This window comes from Pseudonaja textilis, chromosome 12 (assembly GCF_049901715.1).
Source record: "Pseudonaja textilis isolate UNSWEBS1 chromosome 12, rPseTex1.2, whole genome shotgun sequence".
Classification (NCBI taxonomy): Eukaryota; Metazoa; Chordata; class Lepidosauria; order Squamata; family Elapidae; genus Pseudonaja; species Pseudonaja textilis.
In genome coordinates, this window is record NC_142001.1 from 10,424,339 (window position 1) to 10,445,014 (window position 20,676).

General features: G+C 41.6%; 1 protein-coding gene across 2 annotated transcripts in view; it reads left to right on the plus strand.

The window, feature by feature from the left end:
* DACH2 (dachshund family transcription factor 2) overlaps positions 1–20,676 on the plus strand; it is a 284,817-nt gene that overhangs the window by 158,738 nt on the left and 105,403 nt on the right. Inside the window, exon 3 of one of the 2 annotated variants that reach the window (XM_087940987.1) lies at positions 3,612–3,683. The exons of the other annotated variant lie outside the window; for it this stretch is intronic. Within the exon in view, the coding sequence (XP_087797113.1) occupies positions 3,612–3,683 (72 nt within the window). The remainder of the gene's footprint in view (positions 1–3,611; positions 3,684–20,676) is intronic. 2 annotated transcript variants of the gene reach the window in all.

Sequence of the window (20,676 nt, forward strand, 5' to 3'; positions counted from 1 at the left end):
TGGTTATCCCGGAGCAGGTGACTAAATTACCCTGAAATCAGGCAGAAAATTTCCTCTTCTGGTCACTGAAGTGAATCTGTCCACTGGTCAAGTGGCAAATCCAACTGCCGTCTGGGAGCCCTGAGAACTGCCACTTCCGATAAGTCAAGTCGTCAACGAGCGTGAAACGGTGTTCTTTCATGACGATTGCATTTATTATGTTTATTTCAGTTGATCTATTTAGCCAATGTGAATTGGTCAGCACCCTGGCCTTTGGATGCGTTCCATCTGTGGGAAACCATGCTAAAATATCAAAGGACCTGTCACTGCCGATTTATTCATCATCCCAGTTGTAGAGTTGACCTACATAAGCGAGAACATATTCTACAAGAGGGGGGCAGCTGGTGGGGTTTGGAAGGCAGAGAATAAAGAGAGACACACCAGACCGATTGGAAAGAGGGGGGATATCTCAGCTAGAATACATGGCGGTAAATCTACATCGCACTGTATTTATTCTCCTTTTCTGTTATTGCTAGAAGAATGGCCTATAAGAGCAGGAGTAAGAAAAAAGGGTGTTGGAGAGCAGGCAATCAAGTGTTGCCAATATCCACATGCTTGGTGTGATGACTTGGGGCATGTCACAAAAGCAACAAAGTCACAAAAGTAGATAAAGTCCCTTTAATACCTCCAACTTGACCCCCAATGTCCAGTTATCTTCCGGCTGGAGAAAAAACTCTCCCAAGAACAGTTTTTAAAGGGAAGAAATTCAGTCCAAGCCCAAAGATAATGAGGAGGCCCGGGTATTTTGCCCTCCCCGGGCTCCAGAGCTTTCCTGGGAGAGCAAAAATGGCCTCCCCAGGCTATGGAGGCCGGAAATGGGCCTGGTTTTCACCCTCCCCGAGCCTCTGTGGAGGCCCCGCACTTACCTGGCATCCAAAACGATTCCTGGGAGGGGCGGGTGGAGGGTGGGCAGTGCCAGCCAGGGGTGGGATTTGCCATAACCGGCCATAAAATTAGCTAGTGGTTAGCTACGGGTTCTTCCGAACTGGGGAGAACTGGTAGCAGCCCACCCCCGGATGTGAGGTGCTCTCTGAGCTTGGTGGTTTTGTTGCAGATGTTTCATTACCAAACTAGGTAACACCATCAATGCTAGAAGAAAGAATGCTTGCAGAGTGGAGGAGGAGGAGGGAGAGGAGGAGGAGGAGGACTGTGGGGTCCTTGGTTTTCACTGAGCTTTGTGGGTTTTTTGTGGATGTTTCATTTCCGAATTAGGTAACACCACCAGTACCAGAATAAAGGATGTTCGCAGAGTGGAGGAGGAGGACTGTGGGGTCCTTGGTGCTCTCATAGGTTGGTGGTTTTTTGCGGACGTTTCATTTCCAAACTAGGGTAACATCATCAGTGCTAGCATTACGCTAACATCAAGCATTGATGATGTGACTTAGTTTGGCAATGCAACGTCTGTAAGAAAACCACCAAGCTCAGAGAGCACCAAGGAGTTCTCAAGGATCTTTCTTGGATACAACCAGTTGGAGCAATTGCTGTTGCTGGCTAGTAGGGGAACAGTGGTGCCAAAGAATCGGGAAATTATAATTAAGATGACAGAAGAAGCCATGTTAGTTCTTCTCTCCGTAACTTGTAAACCAGTGGAAAGGCTAGAACATATGAAGAAGAATTCTGATCCATCTGGGACAAATAGCTGCTGAGACAGACACTTCTTGTCTTGTCAGAAATTGTTTGCTGCTCAGGGTGGATCAATGAACATGTATTCATTTATTCATATGAAAAATTATATCCTGATATTTTTTTTTTTGAGCCCAGTGCATTGCTCGGGGCTGTTTATAGAACTTCTGAGATCAATGCACAGTTTAAAGCGTTTAAAAGGTGGAGGGGGGTGGAGGTACAAGGCTTAAAATCACTTAAAAGAAACAATTACACACGCAAACACACAATTCCTAATAAAAATGTTAAAGCTGGAAGATGCTGCAGTTAGAATTCAAGCTGCAAGTTGCGTTGCTTATGGAAACTATTCTTTCTCTCTCTGTCCAAAAACAAAGCCTTTTGATGAAGAACATTAGCTGATAGAATTATAGTGTAAGAATGAAATCTAGAGTAGTAGGGCTGGAAGGGACCTTGGAGGTCTTCTAGACGAACCCCTGCCCAGGGCAGGTATGACCCATCAGTCCAAACTCCTGCACAGTGCAGAATTCGCTAGACTGACTCTCCATAAGGAAGAACGTCCGAGTTTGCTCTACAGAAAGGAAATATACAGAACTCAGTATTTATTTCTAAGAAAATAGCAATGCCAGGATAAGGTACAAAGCCACAGGGAACTTTTAGCAAATTTAAGTTTAACTTCACATTAATAAAATTGCGAACCTGGAGTTGCAGATTTTTGGCGTGGCCAGGGAGGTGTCCCTAACTTTGTTCCAATCAAACATGCTTCTTTCACCATTGGGACAATGAGACTAGATCCTCTCCATCAATAAAAGGGGTAGCTCTCCTGGATCTAAGGCAGAGGTCTCCAGCCTTAGCAATTTTAAGCCTAGGGGACTTCAACTCCCAGAATGGCTGGGGAATTCTGGGAGTTAAAGCCCATCAGGCTTAAAGTTGCCAAGGTTGGAGACCCCGGATCTAAGACATTTAAAACTTTGAAGATTTTTTAAAAAAAAGATTTCCCTGCATAAAGTAACCATAATATAGTCTGTCTAGATATAAAAGGTGTCACCATAGCAGTTTTGCTTTCACAATGATTATTGCATTAAGAAGATAATTTCAGACCTGAAAGAAGGATAAAGAAGTGAGTTATTCTTTGAAGTTTGTTTCCTTCCTTCCTCCACTCTCCTTCCTTCACCTCCCTCTTCCCTTCCCCTCCCTCCCACTCCTTCCTTCCTTCCCTTTTTCCTTCCCTTCTTCCTTCCCTTCTTCCTAAATAATTCTTTCTCTCCTTCTCATATATCTGATGAAATTGGAACGTATTTCAAACTAAAAGCATGATTTGAGATTGAATTACAGGGTTAGGTTTGCAAGAACAATTACCCATTATTATAATTTCATTCCTTATTGATCAAGAGATAAGAGCACTGTAAATGTTTGTGTTTATTATTTTTTTTCCAGTTCTGCTTCAGCTAAATTAAATACCTTTCCATTGACAGACAGAGAGGTCAATCAATGTGAATGTAGCATATGGTTATGATCATATGGATCATATGGAAAATTGTTTTAAGGGTCCTTTGCCGTTTTAATTATTTCACCTTGTGCAGCCTATTGCTAGCGTTGTTAGAAATGTATTACTATGGCATTTCGTTTTGAAGATCTGTTTGCTCTCCTGGCCAAATAATTGTGGCTTGCAATATTTGAGATACAGTATTTTAGATAACTTGTATATATATATTTTTAATTTATCCCAAGTTGGTCGAGACATCTTTGGGTGGTGGGAATTTGATCTAAAAAGGCAGAAAAATGGATATTGGGTACTCATTTGGATGGATGAGAAGATGAGCGAGCATTATAGAAGATATTAGAGCATTATTTAGTAATTCAGTCCAGAGTCCAACTCAGCCATTATTCCTTAAGTAGAATATTCCCATTTCATACTGTATCAATGCTTTTAACAATGTTTTTCTTTACAGACATAAGGACTTTGTTTTTCCCCGATGAAAGCCACGTAAAGTTTGCAGAGCTCAAGACTCTTCAAATACAAGGTGTTTACTCCTCCTATTTGTGTCTTTTGTGACTTAACACATTTTTTTCCCCCCTCTGGAGCAAAGGCTATTAGCATGAGGTTTTTGGTATTAGCTGTTCTTTCATCCACAAACTTCTCTCTCTCTTCTATCTCTTTGAGTCTGATTTTCTGAGGAATTGATTTGTCAGAGCCGTGGTGGCGCAGCGGTTAGTATGTAGTATTGCAGGCTAACTGTGCCAACTGCCAGCAGTTCGATTCTGACCGGCTCTAGGTTGACGGAGCCTTCCATCCTTCTGAGGTTTGTCAAATGAGGACCCAGATTGTTGGGGGCAAGAGCTGACTCTGTAAACAGGGCTGTAAAGCACTGTGAAGTGGTATATACTGTAAGTCTAAGGACTATTGCTATATAAGAGCCATAGTGGTATAGTGGTTAAATTGCAGTTACCTGCTGCACTGCTCCTTCAAACCCCTTCCCTCACCTCCTTTTCTGTTGGCAACTCTAAAAAAAAAACCATAGAAATGTTCCATGAGTCGACACACGAAGTCCATTTCATTCACCCTGCTTCTTATTGTCACCAGGGTTGGGCTGCTACCGTTTCTCCCCAGTTCGGGTGAACCCTTAGTTAATTGGTAGCTAATTTTATGGCCGGTTCACTGAACCAGCAAATCCCACCCCTGGCTGGCCTCGCCCTGCCCCCTCTCGGGAGTTTCCATGAGGCCCGTTTTGGATTCCAGATAAGCGCAGGGCCCATGTGGAGGCTCGGGGAGGGTGTAAAATGGGAGGCTCCGGAAGCCCGGAAACAGGCCCGTTTCCAGCCTCCAGAGGGCTTCCGGAGCCTGGGGAGGCTGTTTTTGCCCTCCTGGAAGCCCGAGGAAAGCCTCCGGAGCCTGGGTAAGGTAAAAAACAGGCCCCCAGAAGTTCTGGAAGGCCATAAAAGTTCTGGGAGGCCGGAAGGCCAGGGAGGGTGAAAATGGCCGCCCAATTGTGCAGGAGGCCGACTAGGCCAAGCACACCATGGCTACACCCACCCAGCAACCAGGCAGAGAACCGGTTGCTAACATTTTTGAAGCCCACCCTTGCATGAACAAGGAACATGCAACCTGTTAGCCGTTGCAACAAATCTGGCGACTTTGTAAGTCTCCAAGAAGTTTTGACCTGCTAGAGAGCACTGACAATCAAGCTTCCTTCCTAAATAATGTTCTCGTGATTTGAAAAAAAAAACCAAACGAGACAACAATTTCTTTCCGGGCTTGGCTTGATATAGATCTCAAGAGAACAGCAGATAATGGGATGAAGTACCTTCGATCACTCCCCAAAATGAATTACACTCTGGACATTTCAAGAAAACCCTCTTCTAGAGCTATTTAGAAGATGCCACCTCCAAACCAGCAACATCTTCTGAAAATGAAGACAAAAAAATAATAATAGGAATTTCTTTTACAGAAGGACGTTTAAAAAAAAGAATGGCGGGTTTTGATGATTGCTTAAATTAAAAACAAACAGATATTTGATTTATAGATTCCTAGGTTTAGTAGGAGACCTGAGTGAAAAGGTGCGATCTCTCCCATCTTCATCCTAAAAGCTTTATCAAGGTAGCTTTTCTATTTGCGAACCATTTTAAATGGGGGATTACCTGTTTGTTTTCTCCGAAATCCGTTAATATAATCTCCGGTTTAATATATTGATATCCGTGAGCTAATTAAAATCTGTGTGTGCGTGCAGGCATTTATTTGTTCAAACAAAATGACTGCATAAACATTATTATAAACTGTTTACTCTCCCCACCAAAAGGAAAGGGAAGGGGTGGTCGGGACAATTTATGTTCACTAATACAATTTCTCATTAAAGCTGCTGCCAGGTAGATTTAAAAAAAAAAAACAACCTCTTGAAATAGTAAGTAAGTGGGAAATTAATTCAACAGTTTAATCTGGAGCTAATAACAGTTGCAAGCTCTGAAAGAGATTGCTTCAGCAGGGAGTTAATTAACAGCTTATTCCCTATTTAATAAAAGTAATCCACACTAATTCTAGTGTAATTTACCTCAATGTAATATAAAACCACAAGCTGCTTCTAATGCTGGTGGTAATTAGGCTTACATTATGGTCATGCTGACAATGGAAGAGGCATTATTATTATTAGTAGTAGTAGTAGTAGCAGCAGCAGCAGTGTTATTATTTGTGTTATTTGTATTAGTAGGAATATTATTTACTCTTGCAATGTACGGTGTTTTCCCGAAAATAAGACCCTGTCTTATAATTTTTTTTTGCCACCAAAAAAGGCACCAGGTCTTATTTTGGGGGGATGTCATCCACTGACTAACCTCACTTGTGTGCATTGCCCCCGGCCTCCTTTTCGCTGTCAGAGGCCTTTAGGAACTACTTATTCTCTGTCCGGCAAGACTTTCCGGAAGGCCTCTGCAGCTGATAATAGAGCTCTGGATCAATATGGTGTTCTATTATCAGCTACAGAGGCCTTCAAGAAAGCCTTGCCAGCCTTGCTGGTGACAGAAGAAATGGGCTGGTGAGGCAGGTGTCAAGGTGTGCGAGGCCTGTCTACAACTGTCCAAAGGTAAGTAGAAGGGCAGGTCCACCCCATCCCAATCTCCACCCTAGCTTAATTTTTGCCTGTCCACTCTGGAGTGGGTAGGATCTTAATTGGGGTTTATTTTGGGGGTAGGCCTTATATTGGGTTCACATGTAAAAATCAAGCTAGGACTTATTTTCAGGGTAGGTTGTATTTTTGGGGAAATAGGATAGGAGCTTTGAAAATATTATTTGATATTTTCTGAATAGATGTTCCACCAGGACTGGTTTTCATTTAACCGAAGAAGAGATTGAAAATTCTTAAAAGAAGGTGTTAGTGATGAGGTTTGTTTCTTTATTTATTTGTTTATTGATTAGACTGAATCTTGCCGCCTATCTAGCCTGAAAGAGACACTGGGTGGCTTACAACATTAAAACCCTATACAAGATTAAACCAATTTTAAAATGCTCCTTTTTACGACCCTGTAATCCCTTAATTTGCAGTAGAGTTGAGGTGACTGGATTGAGCTGAGGATTTACTAGCTGGCTGCCCTTACTGACGCCTATGTGGAGTTCACAGCAGATCTTTTTCCTTTATGCCCTGGGAGAGAATGAAAACAAAACTCTTAATAACAGAAATCAGACTAGCACTTATGTTACCTGGCTGAAACATCTGCAAGAAAACCACCAAAGATCTTTCATTTCAATCCTGCACTACAAATATTCTCCTTTATTGGTACAATAATTATCGGCATTGACAAATTCACCTTCAGTCAATTGCAAAAGGCAGCTTTACTGGGAACAGTTTACATCTTACAAAGATATTTCTAACACGATCAAGCATCCACATCTGCCTGTTATATTTAAGTATTTTCTCCCCGATTAAAAAAAGGGGGGAGAGAAAGCTTTTTATGATCCAGATTCTAGATATTTCATCTTCATATCATTGAAAGGACATTTGATAAGCTAAATGTGTTAATTACCTGATACAGTTTATCATGTGGGTTTATCGTAACCCAAGAAGAGTTCAGCTTTACAGTGTTTTCAGCAACACAGAAAATGGGAGCAGACAAACCATGACAGATGAAATTGTCCATACATAACTAGTCCTCGACTTATAACTGCAATAGAGGCCAACATTTCTGCTACTGCAGTTGATAAGTTAGAAACCCAGAGGTTAAGCAAACCTGGCTTCTCCATTGACTTTGCTTGTGAAAAGGTTGCAAAAAGTGATCCCATGACCTTGGAACACAGCAACGGTCATAAGTATAAACCTGTTGCCAAGCATTTGAATTTTGATCACATGATCATGGGAATGCTACAAAGGTTGTAACTGAAAAATAGTCATAAATCACTTTTTAAAAACACGTTGTAACTTTGAATGGTCATTAAAGGAACTGTTATAAGTCAAGGACTACCTGTATTCTCCCAACTCCTCCTCCTCCTCCTCCTCCTCCTCCTCCTCCTCCCTCAGAACAACTTGATTAGTAACAGCCAAGGTTTTTCACTTCAAATAATCTTGTCTCTCATGTGAACACCTTTAAAAGTTTCTGACATCAGGACTGCAAAGCAATCACCACCAAAATAAACAAATTTAAAAATATGCCCTAGAACCTGGGAACAATTTTGGTTCCCTCTCACACAGATTTTCAAATGAAATAATTGCCTCTCTTAACTTTTCTTTAAAAAAAAAAAATTGCATAGATTAAAAGAAACGGCTAATTGTTTTCAAATGCACTGGCTGAGAAGATGTCTTATAAATTAAACAATGGCTTTGATTGAAACAGGGTTTGGCAAGTCGTTTTGGTTTGATGTCGAATGGCTTTTAAGCGTTATGGAAAATAAAGGAAGTGAAATTGCCAAAGAGGTGAAATCTCGTAGCCTGTTTCCAATAGAGATTCCACATGATGAACGTCCTTTGTCGTATTTGAAAAGCGGGGTGCAGTACAGCCAAACCCAACATAAACCTCTTCATTCCTACTAGTAGTTGTCAACTTGTAACCATTTGCAGTAACTGGAAAAAAAATGACTTGCAGTCGGTCCTTGTACTTAGGACCACTGCACCGTCCCTCAGCCCTGCGATTGGGTACTTGGCAACTCCTATCTATTTATGACAATTTCACTGTCCCAGAATCATGCAATCACCATTTGGGAGCTTCCCAGCCAGTTCCCATCCAAAAAAAGTCAATGGTGGAACCCAGATTCCCTTAAATACCACATGGTTCATTTTACAATTTGCCTTAACAACTCTGGCAAAAGTCATAAAATCAGGTGTTGCGCACTTAACCACTGTACTTAGCAATGGAAATGATGACCATAAGTCAAGAACTACCTGTATTTGTTTCATTGGATGGAGAACTTTATCCCTTGGACAATATGCCCCTACAGAGGGATAGACTTCACGTGAAGTGTGTTAGTAGCACTTTATAAGGCCTTGGTAAGGCCACACTTGGAATACTTCATCCAGTTTAGGTCCCCATGATGTAAAAAAGATGTTGAGACTCTAGGAAGAGTGCAGAGAAGAGCAACCAAGAGGATTAGGGGACTGGAGGCTGAAACATATAAGGAATGGTTGCTGGAACCGGATATGTCTAGTCTGATGAAAAGAAGAAAGACTGGTGTGACATGACAGCAGTGTTCCAATATCTCAGGGGCTGCCCCAAAGGAGAGGGAGTCAAGCTATTCTCCAAAGCAATTGAGGGCAGGACAAGAAGCAAAGGAGGGAAACTAACCAAGGAGAGAAGCAACCTAGAACTAAGAAGAAATTTCCTGACAGAACAATTAATCAATGAACAACTTGCCTCCAGAAGTTGTAAATGCTCCAACACTGGAAGCTATTAAGAAGAGACTGGACAGTCATTGGTCTGAAATGCTATAGGTTTTCTTGCCTAAGCAGGGGGTTGGACTAGAAGACCTCCAAGGTCCCAAGTCTGTTCTATTCTGTTTTATCCAGTGATGGGATTCAAATAATTTAACATAATGATATTATGCCATAATGATTTTTTCCAACAACCAGTTCACTAAATTGCTCGGAAAGTTAACAACCAGTTCTCCCAAACTGGCTGAATCCCATCACTGATCCTATCCTATCCTATCCTATCCTATCCTATCCTATCCTATCCCAATGGTGTCCTATACTGTATCTAACAAAGGTAGGTGGAATTACATGTAAATATGGCCTTACAATCATGACTAGAAAAAGGGTTTTCGCAGACTGTGCAGTATACGTTATGCTTTTGTTACTAATAGGAGTAGATCTGGGGCTGAGATCACATTTCACTCCTGAAAGCTCTGATTGCAATGTGATTTGGCCCAAAAGTTCTTCAAAGGTTGTTAACATTTTGTAGCATTTAACTTGGTCGTGGGGAGAGAAATAATTAAATACATGACTGAGGGCAAACCATGCAAACTATATTTAATTTTAATTAAACCTAAATCAAATTTAATGTTTTGCCTTGGTCTCTCCCATTCCTTTTGAGAGTGTAGCCCTCAGTGCACCATTTAAAGAGAGTGAACCCAATCCGGGCCAATGGATATTAAATAAGAGGTGGCCATTTGCAAAAGAATACAATTAAAATTTAAAAACAGCCCCATATGGGTTTTGTTCAAATATCAGCCAGTCGTATGTAGAGGCATAACATATTTCAACCTTATATATTAAGAGCCATCAACAGAGTTTGATTAGCAGACACTCTCAAGGTAACAAAAAAGGAAAGTCAAGCTTTATTTCCTCCTTATTATCCCGTTTAACTTGGTGATCAATATTTGCAGAGATTGTTCAGTAGACTAAATACAGCATACCCGTCCAAGGAGTATTTGAATTAATTCCATTTGAAGTCTGCCCCCTTCCCTCACTGAGGTCTCAGAATTGCTTATATGACCTTTGCAAATAATCTCACATCTGCACGTATTCCTAATCAATGGTGAAGTTGACTTCTCTGTCATCTGTCTGCTGGGTGATTATTTATATATACTCTGTGGTGTGTTTGTGTGTGTGTGGATGGATGGATGGATGGATAGATAGATAGATAGATAGATAGATAGATAGATAGATAGATAGATACTGTAGATACATAGTAGATATAAATAGATATATAGTTTTAGATAGATCATAGAGATAGATGATGGAGATAGAGATAGCTCACTCAGCAGATGTGTGTGTGTAAATATACAAATATATACATACATATATACACACACATATACATACAGAGAGAGTGTGTTAAGGGTTCTGTAGTATCAAGATGGTGCATTCCTTAAAATTTGCACAACCAGGTGCAAGGCAGATGTGCAAAGGGAATCCGGATGCTGTGTTTATACTGCAAACGATCGCATTTTATTCTCTCCAGGGTTCCTTTTATGCATGATGAGCATAAGAATAATCCATGTTTTCAAATAATGAAGTAATGAATCAACGTATCCTCATTTCAGACTTCCTCTAAGATTTCATTTATGTTCTATCTTACTAAATGGACACATGATTTCTTTTTCTTTTTTCCACATCCCTTAAACACCTTGGGTTTCCTTATTCAAAGGGAAGCTTTGACGTACAGGATTGTACTTGCTATGATTTTCACCCCAATTCTGGATTTTAAGCAAGCACGCAAAATTCTGAAAACCTTGAAAAATGTGACTTGCAACCGGTCCTTGCTCTTTAAAAGTATTGCCGTATCGCTAAATCACACAATCAAAATTCAGGAGCTTGGCCACTGCCTGTACTTACGACATCTTCCGGGGTCATGCAATCCCTATTTTATGACTTTCCTAGGGGGCTTCCAATAAATATAGTCCTTTGGGGAAGCTGGATCGTTTAACGACTGTGGCAAACAAAAATGGGTACGACTGAATCACTTAGCAAGAGAAGACAGGAGTTCCAATCTCAGTCGTGGTCATAAGTCAAGAATTTCCTGTAAAGTGACAGGGTCTCTTAAAATTGCTTTGAACCTGTTAGGCAGACAGGCAGTGTAATAAAATCAAACATAGCTATAATCTTTTCAACTTCCTTTGGAAGAAACGGTTTCTTTTATTCTTTTTAAATTCATCCAGTTTATCCCCAAGTAAGTTGCAAGATTGTAGCTTTGTTTGATTTTATTTTGATTTTTTGTTTTGTAAATAAAATTCAAACTCTCATCGAGCCAATAAAAAGATAATTGCATTATACTGATTCAGGGCTTTTATACTTCTATACTTAGACGAACTTGCTTAGAACAGCAGCCCCGAATGTCAAAAGAGATTTCACTTATAGAAAGAGGCCTCTTTTGCCTTCTCCCAAGCCAGTGTCTGAAAATAAATACATAAAATATGAGCAGAGAAGCAAAAGAAGACCCGTAAGGAGAAAAAGTAATTTTAAGATTAAATTTTAAGATTAAAATGCTTTTATATATATATATATATGAAAACAAATATATGTATGTATGTATGAATGTATGTATGTATAGTATTCATCTTTTTCGGGTATTTTCCCACGTCATTATAGTTGTGCTTTTAAAGTTGTAGCAACATTTTGGCAGAATCTCATCTGCCATCATCAGGCTTCTGTATTGTTTTCGTCTGTGAGGCGAACACAATACAGAACACAAGTCGAACACAATACAGAAGCCTGATGATGGCAGATGAGATTCTGCCGAAACATTGCTACAACTTTAAAAGAACAACTATAATGACGTGGGAAAATACCCGAACAAAGCTGAATACCATGCATATATAGATAGGTAGGTAGGTAGGTAGGTAGATAGATAGATAGATAGATAGATAGATAGATAGATAGAGATACATAGATATAGATATATAGATATATATAGATATATAGATAAAAAACCTCTGTCTCTTTCTGGAGGAAACACCAAGAGGAGGATACTGATGGAACAAAATGTTGACAGTGCAGGAAAAATGTTATTTCTGGGGCATTTGCCCAGGCGTGGAATGCAAATATTTTTACGACTGGTTCTGTGGGCATGGCTAAGTGGGAGTGGCCATATGACTGTGGGCGTGGCTTCTTTGGGGGAAAAAAAACAACCCATGCTCCGTTTTTTTGCCTCCTGGGCCTCAGCGAAGCCTCCTGGGAGGCCGTTTTTGCTCCCAGGAGGCTTCCTAGGTTGTGGTACTACTGCCATCCTTCTCCAGGTTAATAGAGGCCCTGTTGCATGTAGATTGCAACTTCCAACTTTGCAGGCATGGTTGGATGACCCACCACTTCCTTCGGCTTCTGAACGAACCCTTCGGTCCCTCAAGAACAACAGCCAGGAACACCACCTTTCCTGACAACATCTGGTGAAGGCTTCCCTGTCAGTTGTCTTCGACTCTAAGGCACGGTGCTCATCTCCATTCTTCGGCTGAGAGAGCCAGCATTTTTCCGAAGACAAATTTCCGTGCTTTGGCAAATGCCAAAGGTGTATTTTTATTTATTTAGGGGATTTATATTGCCTCCTATTCACATATGGTGATTCAAGGCGGCTTACGTAATATAATATAAAACCGCATATAAAAACAATAAAACTAATAAAAGAAGTCATATAATAATAAATTAATATACTAAAATCACCACACACCTCCCGCCCTGGTAGCAGCACCTCACACAAGCCATTTAATGGGCTCCATCCCATTCTGGGTTCCCCAGGCCCGCTGGCAGAACCCGGTCTTCAGTGCCTTCTGGAAGAGTGTTAGAATGGGTGCCATTCTAATCTCTGTGGGGGTGATGTTCCAGAGAGAGGGAGCCACCAAGGAGAAGGCCCTCCTGGGTCCACCAGGTGTATCTCCAGAGGTGATATTCAGTAGGTTCTGACCAGTTCTGGAGAACCAGTAGTGGAAATTTCAAGTAGTTCGGAGAACCGGCAAATACCACCCCTGACTGCAGATTTTACAGTATCCTTCCCCTGCCACGCTCACAGAACCGGTAGTAAAAAAAAATTGAATCCCACCGCTGTGTATCTCCCTAGGAGATAGGACCTGCAACATTCCCTGTCTCCCTGCTCTGATGGGTTGGGTAGATGTAACCAGCAAGAGACGGTCCCTCAGTACGAAACACTGTTTCTTTCCCACCGAAGTGGTACCTATTAATCTACTCGCACTTATATGCTTTTGAACTGCTAGGGGGCTAGTTAAGTGGTAGCCTATTTAAGATAGGCTAGCATTTAACTTCTCTATCTTAAGCAAGTGCCTTGCTTTGTCAGCTTTCAAAAACTTTAGCGAGCAACTACAGTTAACAAAGCTCACCTCAGTGTGATGTGCCATGGTATCTGGTTGCTGTGTTTATTCAGTCCAAGGTGCACATGTTGATGCCTTCGTGCCAGATGGTGCTATCCCATGATACCCCATATAAAATATAATATATAAGCATTTGTATCAATAATTCAGCCTCCACAGCATAAATCAGTCACATGGCCCATTCCAGCAGATGGGGAATGCCCTTTGATTTTCATACTAATAACCTAATTCATAAAACATTGTTTTGCATATTTTCCATATCGCGTTATCCTGTACGTTAGGAGGTAAAAAAAAAGAAAGATGCTAAGTTTGCAACTTTCCTTGCTTCCTCTCACGGCTGCATTAGGGCAGGCTGTCGAAGAAGCGAAATAATGTAAGATTTCTATGATGAGAGGATTTTCACAGCCTGTAGAGAGCTCCTTGCCCTGTCTTGGTTCGGTGTGGCTTGGTTAGGGTTCCCTGATACCTCCCGCCGAAGAAGATAAGAGAATAAACAGAATAACAGAGTTGGAAGGGACCTTGTAGGTCATCTAGTCCAACCCCTCTGCCCAAGAGGAGACTCCCTACCCCATTTCGGACAGGTGGCAGTCCAGTCTTTTCTTGAAAGCTTCCAGGGATGAAGCTCCCACAACTTCCAAAGGCAACTTCTGTTCCACTGGTTGATCGTTCTCACTGTCAGAAAGTTTCCCCTTATTTTCAGGTTGAATCTCTCCTTGTTTAGTTTCCATCCATTGTTTTTTGTCTGGCCTTTGAATACCTTGGAAAATAGGTTGCACACACACACACACAGGTGATATAAAGAGCCAGTTTAGTCTAGTGGTGAAGGCACCCAAGTTAGAAAGCAGGAGGCTGTGAGTTTAGTTCCACTTTAGGCATGAAAGCCAGCTGGGTGACTTTGGACTAGTCACTCCCTCTCAGCCCAACCCTCCTCACAAGGGTTGCAATGAGGAATAAGGAGGAGTTGTGTGTTAAATATGTTCACTGCCTTGCGTTATTTGTAAAAACAATGAAGGCGGGATAGAAGCAGGTAAGGGAACCATGGAGACGATCACTGAACAAGCTTGGCGATTGAAAGTTGAAGGTTAAAGCTTGGAACTAAAACTCTTGCAAATCTAAATGTTTCCCTAGGAGAAGCCAGAGATGATGAAAGTTTGACACAGGCCATTGTATTCTGTGTCACCAAAAATGTTGTAAAACTTAATTCTTCTTGGGTTAGAATTTTTTTTAAATTGAACTGGGATAAACAGTGTGATGACCCAGGGTGGGATACAAAATAAATACATAAAAAGCAGGTAAAACCCCTTTTATTCCTTCACTTTGCTTCCAAGCTCCAAATATCGTTGACTGGAGACAAAAAACTTCCACACGAACAATTACCAGAAGGAGGAAATGCTGTTTAAATTATAAAGAATAAAAAACAACACAAACCAGGCAAGATAAGGGCTTGAAGACGTCCGCAGATATCAGAGCACACACTGGGAAGGACGCCAAACTCAGAGAGGAACAATAGAGATATTTCTACACTTTGTTTCCAGCACTCGCCCATACGCATGTCCGTCCTCTTATCCAGTTGTCACAGCTGCAGCCCATGAAGAGGATCAAGGCCCTCTCCTCCCCAGTAGACCATCTCTCTCCCTTATCCTCTCCTCCCTGTGTGCCCTAGAATGAAGAGGGGATGGGCCTGGGTCCTCCTCTGACTGCCCAGCCGGCCTCTGCCCTTCCCCAGCCTCCTCCACAACCTCCAGAGCCACACCTCCACTCCCTGTCGGCTGTTCCTCCTCTCCCTCAGAGTCAGTCTCCACCAGGGGCATGACAAACAGTATCACTTAATAAAATGATGTATGTTTACTTCTTGGGTTAGGATGCTGATTATCAAAATGGCAGTCATTGAAAGTGAAATATTTAGAATCTGGACTATAATGCCAGGTATACTGAATGCAGAAACTTGTTCTCCAAAGCACCAGGAGGCAAGACGAAGAAACAGTGGAAGGAAACTAATCAAGGAGAGAAGCAACCTAGAACTAAAGAGAGATTTCCTGACAGTTAGAACAACTAATCAGTGGAACAACTGGCCTCCAGAAGTTGTGAATGCTCCAACATTGGAGACTTTTAGAAAGAGATTGGATAACCATTTGTCTGAAGTGGTTTAGGATTCCTGTCTAAGCAGGGGGTTGGACTAGAAGACCTCCAAGGTGCCTTTCAGCTCTTGTTATACTGTTACATACAATATATTGGAATAGATCACGGGTATCAAACTCAAGGCCCAGGAGCTGAATCTGGCTTGCTGGGTGCTTAGATCTGGCCCACGTAAACAGTGAGGGACCAGGCCACAGTGCCTCTGTCAATGAAAGCGGAGGTTGAGGTTCAAATATTTTTACTTCTGGTTCTGTGTGCATGGTTTGGTGGCTTGGTAGGCATGGCAGGGGAAGGTTACTGCAAAATCCCCATTTCCTCCCCACCCCACTAACCTGCTTTCCAGCTCTGTTCTCCTGTGCAGGGCAGTCAGCCAATCAGCTGGGACTTGGGAGGCAGAGAATAGATGGGGGCGGGGCCAGTCAGAGGTGGGATTGGCCGGTTCTCAGAACTACTCAAAATTTCCGCTACCGGTTCTCCAGAACTGGTCAGAACTGGCTGAATACCACCTCTGACATGCGCGGCCCTCCCAAGCTCTGTTTTTGCTGGCAGAGAGTTGCGGGAGGACACCGCTGCTGAAAATGGAGCTCTGGAGCCCGTTTTCGCTGGCAGAGAGCTCGGGCCGGCACCGGCGCCCCCAACACAAGTGATGTCATGCTGGCCATGCCTCCCCGCCCCTCCGAGGTCAAACACAACCCTGATGCAGCCCTCAGTGAAATTGGGTTTAACACCCTGGTTGGCTTGTTGGATAGTCACGGTTGGTATCTGTTGGACACTGAGGAGCTCCAGAGTTTAGGGGCTGTTCTAGACAATAACACTTTCCTGATGTTTCAGCAGTGACTTTCTGCCCCTGACATTTTGAAAGACAAGGTTTTAGGAAAGAGGCTACCAATTCTTCGCAGGTTTTCGGAACATACTTGTAACAGGGAATCAAGCCTCCTTCAAGGCTCTCTCTCTCTGTGTAAAATGTGTGTGTGTATAGAATGAGTAGGCATGTCCTTCAGTAGTACCACTTCAACAGTTGATAGGAGACAGTATGGAACAATTTCTTTAAGGTGTGCAAAGCTGTTGGTTAAACGTAGCAAGATGCTGTGCAGAAGGAAGCAGATTCTCTTTTCGTAGGAAAACATTTTGCTGTGAAAAACCTTGATTCACGAGCTCCTGCTCACTCTCAGAAGAAATGTAGTACACAATAGTGTTACACCAAGCTCCGCAATATTTGTTAAAGTGCAGAATGTATGACTTAATTTAGTCATACACTTACTTTGTCTTCTTTTGCCTATTATGCTGTTTCCAAATGGCTTTAAGCTATGTATATGCATAGATGTGGTAGATGTTAAAGTTTTACACACACACACACGCACGCACGCACACATTGAAGCCACATTTGGATTTGACACTTAATGTAGTAATGTAACTCTTTTAAAAAATCTTGTGCCTTTGCAACGGCATGATGTTCTTTCAGTGATAAACCAACTCGGCAAAAAGAAAGCGGGAAGCATTTAAAATGGAATTATTTCTGCAGGAAACCGAGAGAATAGTAGCGTTAACATATATTTTTCTCTGGTTCTTCCCAACAATTGTACAATGCACTGAAGTGCAATGTTTTGATGGTGGGAAGTGTCACATGCATTTTGATTTCACTTTTAGTTTTCTTTTATATCAAAAAAGCAAAATCTTCTCTCTGCTTTTTCGCAGAACGATTGAATGCCCGTTGGACATCTACTCCAATGGAGTTTTTTTTCTCTCCCCCAAACTATAAGTGTAGAACTATTAATCCAAAGGTTTCTGGTAGGAAAACGATGCTCCTTATATCTCCAACCTTAGATGCAACCAGGATGTGGTTGGTATCTTAAAAAGAAGCATTGCTTGACCATATAATCCATATAATTTTAGATCTCTTGGATAGCGGCTCTTAGAACGCTTATTCTGTTTCCTCGTTTTATTTCCTGAACTTTTTTCCCCCTGCAGTAGATGTTAAAGTTTTACAAAAGCTATTAATTTGAAACGAAAACAAAATGAAACACCCCAAACCATCAAATGGAAGGCAGTTCATTCTGGCTACGATATCACTCACAAATTGAAGCATTATAGGAAACCTAAACAATGCCAAATGGATTTTGCCGAGATCAAAAGCCAAATATATTTGGCTGCTTTCATCTTCACTGTTCCATTTCCTAGGAGCCTGACCTTAGTCAAACATCTATTAAAGTTAGCTTTTTGATCTCTCCCCTTCTCCTTTCCCCTCCTCCCTTGCCTTTCCCTCCTCCTTTTTGAAAGAAAGAAAGGGGGAAACAGTCAGTCTGAAAAATCTTCTTCCAAAGACAATCGTACTACTATGTTACACATTCCAGCGGCATCTAAGTAAGTAGGATTCTCGAACGTATGCGATAGAACTCTGGTTAAACAGGACAATAATTTTTTTTGTGATTAAGACAAGATTAAAAAGGAAGCGTTCTTCAGAGGCTGTTAAATGGAACAAGAATTTTTCCCCTCGGGTCATTGGAAACCTGTTAGCTGGTCAAACCTCCCCCCCCAGTTTGGTCCTTTGATTAGGGAAAAAAATAACCCTCTGCTTTGAAATTTGATATAGGTAACTGCTCAATTATGATACCTTTCCTCCTTTTCATGGCTCAAAGTTTGCCGATTTTTAATTAGGAAAAAGGATGGCTGGCTACTAAGCGATGAGATCTGTGGTCAGGTTTCACAGTGCTTCTAAACAAGATTTCTCCAGTTTAGAGGCCATCAAATAGTTGGGCTAAGATCCTTTCAATCCTAAATTTCACAGAGACTGACACGAAGAGAATAGAATGGAGTTAGCAGAAGAGAATGAAAAAAATCAACAGAGGTGTGCAAAGAACAGAAATTATATTTCTTTTGAATTATTTCAAACTAGTGTTAATTGATGGGATAAAACTCAGAAAACTTTAAGGATTTTCAAGAGATCTGCTTATGAAATCTAGTCTTCTAGCCATAGAATAACTGAGTAACAGAGTTGGAAGGGACCTTGGAGGTCTTCTAGTCCAACCCCCTGCTTAGGCAGGAAACCCAATACTATTTCAGACAAAGGGTTGTCCAATTTCTTCTTAAAAACTTCCAGAGTTGGAGCATTCACAACTTCTGGAGGCAAGTTGTCTCACTGGTTAATTGTTCTCACAGTCAGGAAATTTCTCCTTAGTTCTAAGTTGCTTCTCTCCTTGATTAGTTTCCACCCATGGCTTCTTGTCCTGCCCTCAGGTGCTTTGGAGAATTGACTTGATTCCCTCTTCATTGTGAATATTGAATACTGAATTGAAACATTGTGAATACTGAGATATTGGACCACTGCTATCATGTCTCCCCTAGTCCTTCTTTTCATCAAACTAGACATCCCCAATTCCAGCAGCCATTCTTCGTATGTTTTAGCCTCCAGTCCCCTAATCATCTTGATTGCTCTTCTCTGCACTCTTTCTAGAGTCTCAACATCTTTTTTTATATCGTGGTGACCAAAACTGGATGCAGGATTCCAAGTGTGTTCTTACCAAAGCATTATAAAATGGAAAACATAAAAACTCAAAACAAATTTAGAGTTCTTGGTCTCCTTTTCTATAAAAAAAAAAACAACCTCTCTGGGCAACAAAGTGATAATGGTAATCTTGCTAATTGCTGTCAATCTCCCAACCTATAGAAAAACTAGCCAAGGGGGAAATTTTTATACTTTCTAACATTACAATAGTGAAAAGGGTGGAAGAACAATTTTAGCACTATTTTTTTAAGCTTGGCTAACAGATAATAAGCTTAGGGAAAGTTCCTTGCCTGTGTAAAGTACACAGTGTGCACGTATAGAGGTACACACCCATTTGAATTGGCCTCTAGGTTGCCTTCCACACAGGACAATTCGCTGTGAAGCTCAATATACACCTGAAACACGATCCAAGGTCCCTCATTTTCTCCAATTGTAAATTTGCAAAGGGCAGGTTTGGTGTCGTGGTTAAGGCACCAAGCTAGAAACTGCAAGGCTGTGAGTTCTAGTCCCACTACAGATACAAATAGAACAAACAAGGTCACTGGTTCTCAAACCACCGCTACAAATCTTGCCAGGATAAAGAGGAAAGGTGTAGAGTCATCACCAAACATAACCTTTAATAGAATGAGAATTTTGAAAATGTAAGAAGCAAAAAAACTGGAAGAGCGATCCTGCTTGTTTTCCATTTATGAATTAATAGCTGCCCCCACTTTTTACATCAGTGGTGGGATTCAATTTTTTTTTTACTATCGGTTCTGTGAGCGTGGCTTGGTGGGCGTGGCAGGGGAAGGATACTGCAAAATCCCATTTCCCTCCCCCACTAACCTGCTTTCCAGCTCCATTCTCCTGTGCAGGGCAACCAGAGAAGGCCCAGCCAATCAGCTGGGACTCAGGAGGTGGAGAATAGATGGGGGCGGGACCAGTCAGAGGTGGGATTTGCCAGTTCTCCAACTGCTCAAAATTTCCGCTACCAGTTCTCCAAAACTGGTCAGAATCTGCTGAATACCACCTCTGTTTTACATGCTCCTTAACAATTTAATTGCAACTTCCCCAAAGCTTTCACAGGCTTTGTGTAGTTTAGGCTCAAAGCTATTCCCCTGTGTTCTAAAGAAGCCCCCTGCCCAATAAAATCATTAATTTGAAGTATGGAATTAGCTAATCGATCCCCCATCAAAATACTTCCATATATGGAAGTGATCAGTGGTAGGGAAGCTCTGGTTATTCCAGCTTTGCTCTTCTTTGCTTTGGCTTTTATTTTGTTCTGCCCGGAGTTGATTCTTAGTTATTTTGAGCATTTCCTAGAAGGAGGAAGATGACATACAATCTGCCTTCTGCTTCACTGAACTGAGAATATAACAACATGCCAGATTTCTTTGTTCTTTTGGAGCAATCTTTCTCTGTCTATTTGTAGATTAGAGGCAGGAGATGATTTACCTAGGGAGAAACACTAGACAAGAGTGAGGTGTGAATTCGGGGTGGGGCAGGTGAAAAAGTCTAGCCCATAATTTAAGGAGAACGGCTGCTGATTCTTTGGTGTGGGGCTCTGACCTTGAGGGGCAACTTTAAACACAATTCTAGCCCCTCTGATTCATGTGGACCTTCTAAACCAAGGGTGTCCAACCGTGGCAACTTTTGGACTTCAACTACC